Here is a 13334-nt window from a genome sequence, read left to right as displayed (position 1 = left end):
CAGATCGAGATCAGAGTGGTATGCCGACCGTGGGCCAAAATTTAAGCCCACCAACTGTTATGGAGCCAACCCCGAACATACAAACGCACGTTCACAATTATATATAGAGATTATCATGCTCAGTTCTATTTAAACAATACATGAACCTTGGGGAGGCGATCTGAATTAACTCAGGCCTCACATATAAAGACGCGAGCCCCATCTCAGCCTCTATTGGTGGCTCATGCACACTGGTTTAGGCACAGGGGCCAACTCAGCTGCATTCTGATACCTGATGGGGATTTGGGGATTTGGGGATTTGGAGACACATTGAGGTCTCTGTGGAGTCCAGCAATCTTGTGCAAAGCCCACACCCATATATAGCTGTAATGTTTATTATTGAAGTTTATTTGATGACTTTTAAAATGTTCATTGCCAATGTTTTGCTCTGACTTTTACTGTGCTCCATTGCTCCCGAGCTAGTCGCTCTATGACCTTTACCGTTCTCCATTGCTCCCGAGCTAGTCACTCTATGACCTTTACTGTGCTCCATTGCTGCTGAGCTAGCCGCTCTATGACCTTTACCGTGCTCCATTGCTCCAGAGCTAGTCGCTCTATGACCTTCACTGTGCTCCATTGCTTCTGAGCTAGTCGCTCCATGACCTTTACCGTGCTTCATTGCTCCCGAGCTAGTCGCTCTATGACCTTTACCGTGCTTCATTGCTCCTGAGCTAGTCGCTGTATTACCTTTACCGTGCTCCATTGCTTCCGAGCTAGTCGCACCATGACCTTTACTGTGCTTCATTGCTCCCGAGCTAGTCGCTCTATGACCTTTACCGTGCTCCATTGCTTCCGAGCTAGTCGCTCTATGACCTTTACCGTGCTCCATTGCTTCCGAGCTAGTCGCTCTATGACCTTTACTGTGCTCCATTGCTTCCGAACGAGTCACTCCATGATCGTTAATCGTTACTGTGCTCCACTGCTCCCAAACTAGTCGCTCTATGACCTTCACTGTGCTCCATTGCTTCCGAGCTAGTCGCTTTATGACCTTTACCGTGCTCCATTTCTCCCGAGCTAGTCGCTCTATGACCTTTACCATGCTCCATTGCTCCTGAGCTAGTCGCTCTATGACCTTTACCGTGCTCCATTGCTCCCAAGCTAGTCGCTCTATGACCTTTACCGTGCTCCATTGCTCCTGAGCTAGTCGCTCCTGAGCTAGTCACTCTATGACCTTTACCGTGCTCCATTGCTCCCAAGCTAGTCACTCTATGACCTTTACCGTGCTCCATTGCTCCTGAGCTAGTCGCTCCATGACCTTTACCGTGACCCATTGCTCCTGAGCTAGTCGCTCCATGACCTTTACCGTGCTTCATTGCTCCTGAGCTAGTCGCTCCATGACCTTTACCGTGCTCCATTGCTCTTGAGCTAGTCGCTCTATGACTTTTACTGTGCTCCACTGCGAGCTAGTCTAGCGCATCAAAAATATATGATTATAAGAAGACGAAGAAGAAGAATGCTTAAAGGTGCCTCTTAGTGGAGGAGAGCAGAACTGCCGATCGCAGGTAGGGCCTGAGTTATGATGAGATTAACTTAGTTTGAAGGCAGGAACAGGGATAGGTCCCAAAGGCGAAGTGCATGCAAGCCACATCTTGCTGCTTACTAGTGGGAAGGGCTGGAGCGCCAGGCAGGCTTTTATCGACTGCCATTAGAACAGCTGAACTGCAGCTGTAATCATGGCTAGCCAAGTGCAAGCACGCGCGCACAGGATGAACTCTTTGCTTTGCGCGTTTCCAGTCAGCACAGGGGCCACGCATCTGAGGCTTGAGCTGACTCCTGGCATTAACAAATCATCGTCTTAAGCCTCGGATTATAGCAAGGAAAGTCCACGTGGGCAGCAGCCGTCATAGCTCTTGAGTGCTAGCATTAGGGCTGCCGCTCTGTGTGTTGTAACAGAAGGACCATGTGTCTAACACATGCAGGGAGTAACATTGAACATTATACATAACTAAGGTGTTTGGAAAGATGTTTTTAAATGATATTTGTTGCCGGGTGTGAAAAGGGATACATCAAAGACACATACATACCCTAACCTGTGGGCTAGACCTCCTGAATTGTGTACCGTTAATATTTTAATCATTTGTATTAGGCAAAGAGAAAGAGACATTCTGAAACACTTCCACTGCCGACATGGGTTTTCTTGCTATGTGCATTGTTTTCATTTTCAGAAAAAATGGGTCTGGGGAAGAGGTGGGAGCGGCGGAGGTACCTACCCTCCATCGATGTCTGTGCTGTAACATGTCTGTCTTCTGTTTCATAGTGTTTGCGTGTCTGTCTTCAATGTGTTCTTTCTTTTCCATGTGTGCCTTCATTCAAGGGATCACCTCAGATTCTGAATATGTGTCACTTTAGTAAGTATGGTGGGGGGACTTCTTTTGTAATCCCTGTACATGCCTGTAACCTGTAGATCTGCTAGAAACAGCAAACGCAATTATGTCGCGATTCTAGTAGTGTCAAACCACAGACCTTATCCAGTCAATGCAGGATGTCCTTTAACACGTGACTCTAAACTTGCAGTAACATATGGCACACGTTCTGAATAGACGAAGAGGTCAATTGTTTAGGCAGTGCTTCAATTTAGACGCACACACCATGGAATGCCATGAGAGGAAATAGTTAATGGCATGTGAATTGTATTGTGTATACATTCATGACAGCATCACACCAAACAACTGCGGCTTGCCACCGACTACTGGGCTTCAGGGGTCTTTCTTCTCTTCCATGAGTCTTGTATTGATTATCATTTGCTTTTTGTGAACCTGGCATGTAGGTCGATTTTTAGCTGTTCCTTCCCAGAGCAACATGTGACGCATTTCCATTGCGTTCAAGCAGCCATTGCCCGCCGGTGACCACACAACACGCCCTGAGCTTCCGCATTTTCATTTAACAACAGAGCATCCCTTCACGCACTATGGGCCTGATTCATGCAAGTGTTTTATAACGGCGCAATCCCATAGGGAAACGCTCTGTCCATCAGGCCCTATATGTCTTCTTTGTTTCATGGTTGCTATTTAATTAGATTTGAATATTTCCTCTGCACTCATTGCTGGTGTCGCGGAAGCTTCACATCGCATGCTTTTTACTGTCGAAGACCCCGCCCACGCTGCCATTAGTTCTGTTATCAGGAAAAGGTTGCTTGGAAAGCATTGCTGGAACCACAGTGGCTGGCTGATGGATTTAAACTTCGATCCACCATATTTTTAATATATATACTCCTATTGTAACAGGTCATAAAAATTGAATTTACAGAATGAGAACAAAGCATCAAGAAAAGGAGCACTTGGCAAGATGCCCTCAAAGTAGGGGTGGACTGGGAGCCAAAAGAGACCCTGGAATGAATTTTCAAAGTGTCCCCATATCACACAATTTTCAGCAAGCCCAAGCCTTTTTCCTGTGGGAACATTTTGACATACCACACAAATGAGGCCCAGGGTGCAGAGGCCTACTGGGAAATCTCCAGAGTTCCCTATAAGGCAGTCCACACCTGTCCCAGAGGTATTCCAGACGCCGACAAACACAAGTGAAATGGAGCGTCTGATGCATTGTCAGCCACCAAGTTACAATACCTTTAGATAGAACTCTTTCAGACATCATTGCATGCAATAGAGTCACTATTGGCCCCCTGCCTATCGACTGATTTTTTTGAAGAAAAATGTTTTAACATTTTACTTAAGTTTCCTTATACTTTTATTTTAAGCACAAAGTCTATTGTCTAATGCAGGAATCTCGCCCTATTGCTCTCCACATATTTTGGGCTACAACGCCATCCAGCCCTAGCCAGCATAGTTTATGGCGAGTGGTCATGGGAGTCAGAAGCCAAAGCATCTGGAGATACATAGGTTGGAGGCCATTGGGGTAATGTTTCAATGATTCAGTGTCCTTGGCCCTTATGCATCCTCGGGACTTTGACCTCCCACACCAATTCTTCCCAGCTCCTGTCTATCCACAGCACTTTGCATCTGCACACCCTCTGCGCTGGAGGCTCGCACTTACACCTCCCATGGCCGAGGCTGTGTAGCACTCAACATTCCTAGCACTTGGTCTATGGCTCACCCACGAGCTCGGACTCCCCAGCACTTACCCTCTTCTCCATCTTCCTTTCTGAACTTGAATGTTCTTAATACTCACAAGGCATAATAGGTTCGTCCCCCCTCTGCTCTTAAATATTGTGTTGTAATGTATTTCCCACCCTTGCTCCCTCTATGCCCTGTGGGCGCTTTGAAACAGTGTTTTCTTATTGTATAAGCACCTAGCAAGCAAACAATAAATAAATAAATAAATAATGCAATTGTAATGTTTGGTTGCTGAAAACTTTGGCCTCCAGAGAAAGCAGAAGCCAAGAGAAAATGATGTCTTCTGAACTTAAAACCAAGATTCTGCTTACAAGTCCTGTTTTTAGACCTTTTTCGGCATTGAACTTGGGGCTGGGGAAAATAGCCCGTTAGAAGCAATAGTAGGTGCAACTGAGTCTAACAATGGATAATTCATGTAATATGTAGCATTGTAATATGTAGCATGTATCCAATGTTCCCTCCTCTACAAAAGTACACCGTGGAAAACGTAATGGCTTGGAACCATTAGAAGCTGTACATGTCTACACCCTTGTGACCTAGTGAAAGGGATTAGCATAGACTGTTTGGGATCCAAACCAGAAAATAAGGAAGGGGCTTGTATTATCCTCAACTTCGTGAAGCCTACCATTCTCAACAAGATACTTATTGCTAACGCTGCTCCTCCCTCGGGTAATTGAATTTGGATCTCTCCCTTTGTTTTCAATCCACCTAAGGGAGATGTTGGCTTACATAAATGGAAAAGTGGCACAGGACAGCCCCAAAACCTTTTCTGGCTCTGCCCCATTCAAATATATCTTGATCATACTCGGTCAGAATAGGCTTGCTATCTGACTACTGTTTGCCTTAGGTGAGAGCTCACCCTCATCCCATCCTGGCACCTGGGTTCCTCCAAAATGGTCCCTGTGTACTGTCTCCAGGCCACCAGGTGAATACTCTCCTTTCTTTACTCTGCTGTAACTCCCCCCCCCCTTTTTCCTTTCTGTTCTCCTAGCTGCTCGATTCCTCTGGTACCTTTCTATCTCTCCTTCCACCTGGCTTTGCCATCCTTCGTCGACACCTCTGCCATTTAGCTGCCTCTCTGGTCTCTCCACCTGCACCCTCCCACCTCTTGACTATCTCCGATTCCCGTGTTCTTGCCATCCTTCCATGTCCTCCTCACCTCCGTAATGCTACCTTACTGCCTCCACTTGCATAGCCCTGGATTCCTGCTGCTTACATGTCCCCTCAGTGGCTCCGCAGTTCCACCCCTTCATCCTTCCCACCCCCACAGCGGCTTTCTGTGCATCTCATCTCTATAGGCTGCCTTGCATGACCTGCCTTCCTTTAGTCTCCTGCCCCAGTCTCCCTTCCTGGTGTACATTGACAGGACTGTAGGTTTAAATTCTTGAGCCTCTGCGATGCCTCCTGCTTCTCTTGCCCTTCTGGCTGCTGCCTCCATGCCTGTCAAAATTCCCCTTCCTTGACCTGTACTTTACAAGCTTCTTACCATCTTGAGACTCTGTGGTACCCGCTCTGTGTTATCATCTTGTCTTCTAATGTATATTAATTCTCTAGCCTTCTGCTACCACTAGAATTTGTTTGGGAGCTCATCTGCAGCTCCTCTCCCTCCCATGGGCTTGAAGCCGTCTAGGTTCTGCCTTCCACTGCTCTCATCTGTCCCATCTCAGTGCTATCTGCAGAGGCCCCTCTCTGTTACTGTGTCTTTTGCCACTCTGTGGTCTATACAGACACTCCTTTACATGTTATCATGGTACTAGTCTTACACCAGTGTAGGTTCTAGTGGACCTGTTCTCTGTTTGCCATATTGTGCCTTGCGCAGATTGTGTTCTAGCTCTACCTTTTATTGCTTGGCTGCTTGATAAGGCCAGCCTTTACTGTCTACCTGCATCACCACAACTGCTCTGCTGCTACAACCACTGCCGACGCTAGTCTAGCTTTTGGCCCCCGTTTCCTGGTAACTTCTTCTAATCTTCCCCTCTGTGTCTGCTGCTCGACTACCTTGCTGAATCTGACGACCTCCTCTCCAGGGAGCCTGATTCACCCTCTTGTTACTTTTCCTCTCTCCTCTTGGCACACTGATCAATGTTCCCCCTTTTTGTCTTCCTGTTCCCAGCACCTATTGGCTAGATGTTGCATTCTACTGGCAGCGTCTGACCATTCTTGTGCGCCATCATGTCCTTCTCTGGTGCTTCCATAAACTACACTTTTGTCTAACCACTGCTGTTGCTCTTCCAAACATCTATTGAAACATGGGAAAAGGTTACCATTAAATATAACCCATGGGTTGCCCATTGCATGCACTCATATAGATGTCATCTCTAGAGAGAAGCAAATGGACATTTTCATCTTTTCCTATAACCCTTTTGCCTGGATGGCCTTCATTCCCTCTCAACTTAACCCCTTGGGTTCTTAATGTGATAAATGGAGGTATTAGAGAGGATATTTTATTTTCATTGTACTATCATAGCCCATGACAGTCACACTAAACTGTTTGACTTTGTCTGCCTGCGCCCTACCCTTTTCCCTTACAATACCTTGACTATCCCTGTATTGGCTGCATCTGTCTGCTCTGTCCCTTGCCTGCATCCTCTCCCAGCCTCCTTTAGCACCTAGGCGATGAACCACTTGTTCCTCACTCTCTGGATTCCCTGTTTCCAGTGACCTCTCCTCCTCCTGCTTTCTTTCCTCCAGCCAGGTATGTCCTCAGTTACTTTTTTGTCAGCGCCCTTAACACCAGGTCTGCAAACACACATGCTTCTAACAACCATAACGAGCTAGCAAATCGACTTCCTTGGCTACAATGGATCTTGGTTTTGCAGCAACCACAATGTCTCAGCAAACAACTTGCTCCATTCAGGGTCCATCATGGCAAACATTAGACCACAAAGGGTTGTGGTGGCGGATTGCCCTTATTTATTCTGATACCATCACCACTACTGTACTCTCCACTGCAGTGTGTTACCCCCTTAAAAGCCTGGCCTGGAAGTGCCTGTTGGATGGCAATTCCTGGCTCAGCGTCATTAGCATCTACAGTCCTCTTATATTGCGCCTTTTTCACAAAGACGGAGCGGATGTCTGGGCTTGCATTGAAGTTCTCTCCAACTTCATCCGTGTTATGATGGGTAACCTCAATATCTGGTCGGACATCCAACCAAACAACACCACTGCACTCTTTCTTGGCTCTTGTGATGCACTGGCACTCTCCAACTCTGTCCATCCTCACCAACTCACAGTTGTGGTCATGCGCTCAATCTTGTCCCTCCTCTAAAAACTCTTTATCGGAAATCACCACCACTGATGTGCCCTGGACTAGCCACTCCCTCCTCACAGTGCACATTGCCAGACCAGCTATGGTGCCACCCACTGCTCTCTCCACTGAGGATGAGATCCTCACTCTCAGGCCCGTGAAACCTCTCATAAATACAATACCCAATTTAAAGAAGTTATCTGATGGTCCTGCAATTCTGGCTCGCTACCACACCATTGCCATTGCACCATGTACTGGCTTTCTCCCAACCCGTGGCTTTCAATGAAGAGGAGGGGTGTTGCATGACCACCAATCTGTGTTCAGTTCTCTGAGAGGAACTGAGTCAGCCCCCCTCTTTAGGGGAGAGGAACCTCTTCTCTCACTCTCTCTTGACAATATCTTTCCTGCCATCCATATCCTCTTAGATCTTTCCTCTGCCTTTGACACTGACAATCAGTTTGCTTTCCTCAAATGCCTGGAAACCCACTTTGGTACTGACGACACTCAGGTGGCTGTCTTCCTTTCTCCTGACAGAGCTGTTCCTGTGTGTACCATGCACTTACCTAATCTGAATGCGACTAGACTATGAAGATCACCCACACTTTCCATTTGTGGTGCCACAAAGTGACTGCCCTTCACAGAGGGTGCCTTATAAAAACAAATAGAAATAAATAACACTATCCCACACCCACAATCAGGGTTCATGTTTTGCAACAGTGCATTATTCACTACACACATAGTAACCAACACTTACCTAGCCATACAACTGTAACAGCACCCACCATTATATGCCAAACAATGAGATATGTCTTTCAATGAAGGGTCTGTATTATTTTGTTGATATAAAAGTAGTTGTTAAGCATAGTCACATACCTTAAATAGTTCTTGAGCCCTCTTCTGGACACGTTGGCAGCCTAAAGGTAGGCGGCTAGTACAGCCTTGAGTGGTGACATTCTTAATTGGCCCCACCATGATTGTGATCTGCATGATGTCTTCATCTGACGACTTACCCAGTGAGCCAACATACCATCCTGCATTAAGGCAGTGTATGCTGTTAAAGTGTTTGTGCTATTGCTATATGGTATGGTGAATTAGGTCATATACTGAAGCCAGCTTCTGATGGTTGCTGATCTGCCAGCAATCGAGCTCTGTTAGCCGATGCCCTCTCCACCCAGCATGGCCACACTTAGATACGGCTCCCAGGCCGCTCACAACATAGAAACTATTACTGCGAGCAGTCTCACTACCCCCTGCAATCACGCATGCACAAATCAGGCTACTCTACACTACAAACCCCAGAACACCTTGAAAGCGCACATGCGGACAGGGCCGCCACAACCTACTGACCAGGCACCCGCCCACCTACAACAGAAACTGTTCATGTAAGCATCGAAAAAACGATTCCGTCCTTGTCCCACATAACCCTGCCCACAATTCTACAGGACTGGCAACCCCATTCTTGCCTCGGAAGGAGCGTGTGCCTCACCACACCTCCTCCCACTTCCAAAGCCCTCGCCTACAGGCACAAAGCCAGCCGACCGTGCAGACAAACAGCACTCAGTCACAGATAGGGTGGCCAACTCTTTGATAGTCTTTCGTGGGACACTTGCCCACAAGGCGGTGATGACATCACAACGTCATTCACGTTTGGCCCGCCCCTTTTTTAAATGTAATTTTTTTTAATGGCTCTTAATTCCTGTCTTAATTGAAATGCAAATGGTTTGTCCTTGGGAGGTGATGGTCACGTTTTTTAACTGCAAACATGACCATCATGACCCCAGGAACAACACATTAGCATTTGAATTAAGCCAGGTGTCAGAGTGTTACAGCTCAACCTGTAGGCTCAAAAGGAGCCAGGGCTGCAGAGCTGCTGGAGAAAGAAAGCAGCCAGCAGCAGCGCCATGCTGTGTAAATGGCCACTTCAGTTTGCAGAGTTGCTGTGCTGGAGGTAGGTTGTCCCGACGTAAGTCAGGACAACCTGCGTCCCGCACAGCCACTCTGCAAACTGCGAGACAGAGTCCCTAATTGCGGGACAATCCCGCGAAATCTGGGACAGTTTGCTACCCTAGTCACAGCGCTGACCTCCATCCCCCATGCAAAAAGTGCACCTCAAAGCCAGGCATTCAGCATCCCCCACCCATCATATCTCTCAGCCACATCTACCCCCAGTATTCCCTCTACCCTTGCCCCAGCACTAAGAACACACAGTAATTATGCACTCCCCCAATGCAAAGACTGCACCATGTGCAGCCTAGTCACACCCAACAAAGCACACTCACCTCCTCTGCTCAACCCTGCCACCCCCAAGCACCACACCATCTCATGATCCACCCGCACCATCATCCACCTGCCCACACCCACCACTTTCCTCCCTCTTCTTCACCATCCACTGCTTCCATCGCCTGCATGCCACAAAACACCAGCCTATAACCTCCATAACTCCAGTTCACGCCTGCTAAGCAACCACCAATCCCCATGCAGCACCTTCATCATCTCTTCTACATCTGCCAAGCTCTACCACTCACACCCTACTGCCACCCACACACATTGGCCCTCCAAGACATGAGTGCCAATGCTCACGGATCACCACTGGCACGGATGGTCCTTGCTTTGGCCCTGATAGATGTGCCCGCCTAAGAGGCCGCACAGGACCCCCACCATCCCCCCTTACACAGTACAAACCTCCACACCCCTCAACCTCCACACAGGAACCACTACCCACTAAGCCACCTTTCAAACCCCTTCAACCACACACCCTCTCCTTTGCCCTCATCAATGCATGACCCCTCTGCGCACACGTGCAAGACATCTTCGATCTTCTCCTGGATCATGACCTTGACATATTTGCCATCACTGAAACATGGCTTCACGAAGATGCAGGCCCCTTCCTCTCCTTAGCCATCCCCACCAGGTACACTCTGCTGAGACCGGACAGAACAACCCAACCAGGCGGTGGAGTCGCTATCATTGCAAAAGCCTCCATTCCCTTCAGATCTTCCCACTTTGAAACTCTGTCTGGCTACAAACTCCTCCTCGCCAAACTAGAACCTCATCCACAAACTACCACCAACCCCCTCCTCCTTTATCGTCAACCTGGCCACTCTACCTCCCCGAAAACTGACATCCCCCTCCTCCTCACCCCTCTCATCAAACCCAAAACCAAAATACTTCTCCTCGGGGATTTTAACCTCGGTCTCCATGATCCAATCGATACCAAAGCCACTGCCTTCGCCACCTCTTTATAAGAGATGAACATCACACAAGCCGTTAGTTCTCCCACCCATATCAAGAGCCGCACCCTGGATTGGGTCTCACACCTCAACCTGCCCATATCAGTTACAGCCATTGACTGTGTGCCTCAGACCGACCACTCGCTGATACTTTTCCTCTTACCTTTGGAGCACCCAAATGCCCAAAACAACCCCACGTGCACTCGCATAACCTCTCATCCGTCCTCGCCCCCCACCTGCCCAATCGACACCAAATCCATACTCACTGCATTCAACACCCTGATACTCCACACAATTGACTCTCACGCCCCTCTCAAAACTACCATCCAAAAGAAAAATCGTACACACAATTGGTTCTCTGAAGAACTCATCTCCCTACGTAAACACAAATGGGCCGTAAAACACCTCTGGAGAAAAAAAACCTCTACCAACAACAAAGAAGCTATCCACACAGCAGTCAGTACTTACAAAGCTACCGTCATCTCCACAAAATCCTCAATATACAATTCCAGAATTAGCAAAGCCAGCTCAAACACTAAACAGCTCTTCAAAGTTTTTAGAGAACTTGAAGCCCCTGCACCCCCTATCACCAGCTTTCCCAAGGACAAAGCCTGGTACACCAACGTCCAAGTAGCACTACCTGATAAAACGACCAAACTAAAACTATCCTTAAAAAAATCAGTGCTCACTGCTAGAGTCACTACCCCCTCCATCCCCCTAGAAACTTCACCCACCACCCTTCGCCCATTCCAGTTCTCCCTCGTCTCCCTCTCAGAAGTCCTCCTCATCATCCAACACCTTAAACCCTCCAACTGCAAGGGTGACCTCTGCCCCGCTCACATCATCAAAATGTTTGCTGAGTATCTGGCACCTATCATCTCCAACTTCATTAATGCCTCCTTCCAAACCAACTCCGTCCAAGCCTCCATCAAGGAAGCCTGGGTCACCCCCTCATCAAAAAACCCACCCTTGATCCCAGCTTCACTACCAACTACCGCCCCATTACTACCGTGCCCTACCTACTCAAAATATAAGACCGCACTGCATACGACCAACTGCAAGCATAGCTTGAATCCAAAAACCTATTGGGCACCCGCCAATCCGGCTTCAGACCTAGACACAGTACAGAGGCTGCCCTCCTCGACCTAAAAATCAATCTCGGCGGCATCCGCGGTGCTAGCCAACTTGCCATCTTCCTCCTCGACCTCTCCACAGCCTTCGATCTTGTCAATCATGAAATTCTCTGCCAGCACCTCACCACAAAATTTAATTTGTCCAGGGAAGCTACCAGCTGGATCAAAGCTTTTCTCTGGCAACAAAGCTCAAGGGTCTTCGCAGGCTCAGAAGCTGCCAACCCAGTACCTGTACCCTATGGTGTCCCTGAGGGCTCCTGCATTTCACCCACCTTGTACAAAATGTATACTAAGCCCCTCTTTGACCACCTTGACAACCTTGGGATCCTATACACTAACTTTGCGGATGACACCCAAATTCTGCTAACACTTACTGATAACCACGCTACTGACACTGCAAACATCAATCAAGTTAACAGTATCATTCAGGCACGGATGGCAGAACACCATCTCTGCCTAAATGATGACAAAACCGAACTCTTCATAGTAGGCTCCCGTACCGTCTTAAACGGCTAGGCCCTGCTTTTGCATCCTTCTGCATTGACGGAAACCCCACCAGCGTCTCAAGCCATGTGAAAACACTGGGTGTTCACCTAGATGCAGAACTATCTATGCACAAACATGTCAATGCCCTAGCCTCCTCAGCGGCCTACACCACTAGACTCATTAACCTCAGCAGAAAATTCCTATCCACTGACAGCTGTGACAGCTGCCTCACCCTTGCCAGAGTGCTGTCAACAAATACAATAAATAAATCAATTGAATTCAAAGAAGCTGATTGTAGACCCTGTACGTGAAATTGCAGGCGAGTGTGCTTTCGTTCATGCATATTGTCCACTTTTCTTGATATCACATATGATATCTAATGCCTCAGCTGCTAATACATGAATATGTAACTAGCTTTAATTGCGACAGCATCAACTTGAAGCCAGTGAGAGAAAGCATCACCACAGGCAGCAACAGAATTAATTTAAATTTAAAAGATACCTCAAAATGAGGTTGCTGGCCAAACCACTCCTCTTTAGAATAGACCTGTCCAAGAACTCACTTAGCTGAAAATAAGAGAGGCCTCTGCTCTCTGGTGCCCGAACCGTTGTGTTGCTTGCGTGTCTTATATCCATGAAGGGCCTTTGCAAGTGTGTCATGGTCGGTTTAATGCAGTCCTGTTGTTCCCCTCCTTCCTGTCCCTTCCTGTCCCTTCTCCTCACCCTGGCACTGGCACTTTAAAGGACTCCCTCATAATGTAGTAAGTTATAAGACTCTATATATGAAGAAACATCCTTGGCCTTGGAAAAGCCTATGGTTATGCTGAGATGCAGCACTAAGCAAGGCATTGGGCTCTATGTATGAATTTATGGGGCCCGCCCTAGGCCTCGCACACTGGTCCACATGACACTGGCTGCTGCTAGCAGGGTGCAGGGGAGATAGTATGTATGTGGCTTCGGGGAGGGCCATGCAGAGAATTATCCTTGTAGGTGTGCTGATAGAGGAGCAAGGGAGATGCTATTACTGAAGGCAAGGGGTCATCATAGCAGATATACCATACGAAAGAGCACTTCATTCAGACCTGAAGGGATGAGCCGAACACTCTCAGGAACAGGTTTGGCAAGTAGAA

General features: G+C 47.8%; 1 protein-coding gene across 5 annotated transcripts in view; it reads left to right on the top strand.

Annotated features, from left to right (window-relative positions):
• The window catches only part of ADD2 (adducin 2), a 573955-nt gene that overhangs the window by 535002 nt on the left and 25619 nt on the right, over nucleotides 1-13334 (top strand). Inside the window, exon 15 of one of the 5 annotated variants that reach the window (XM_069617652.1) lies at nucleotides 2354-2387. The exons of the other annotated variants lie outside the window; for them this stretch is intronic. Within the exon in view, the coding sequence (XP_069473753.1) occupies nucleotides 2354-2387 (34 nt within the window). The remainder of the gene's footprint in view (nucleotides 1-2353; nucleotides 2388-13334) is intronic. 5 annotated transcript variants of the gene reach the window in all.

This window comes from Ambystoma mexicanum, chromosome 10 (assembly GCF_040938575.1).
Source record: "Ambystoma mexicanum isolate Mex_15411 chromosome 10, UKY_AmexF1_1, whole genome shotgun sequence".
Classification (NCBI taxonomy): domain Eukaryota; kingdom Metazoa; phylum Chordata; class Amphibia; order Caudata; family Ambystomatidae; genus Ambystoma; species Ambystoma mexicanum.
The sequence above is the reverse complement of the archived record's forward strand: the minus strand, read 5'-3'. Positions and strand labels throughout refer to the sequence as shown.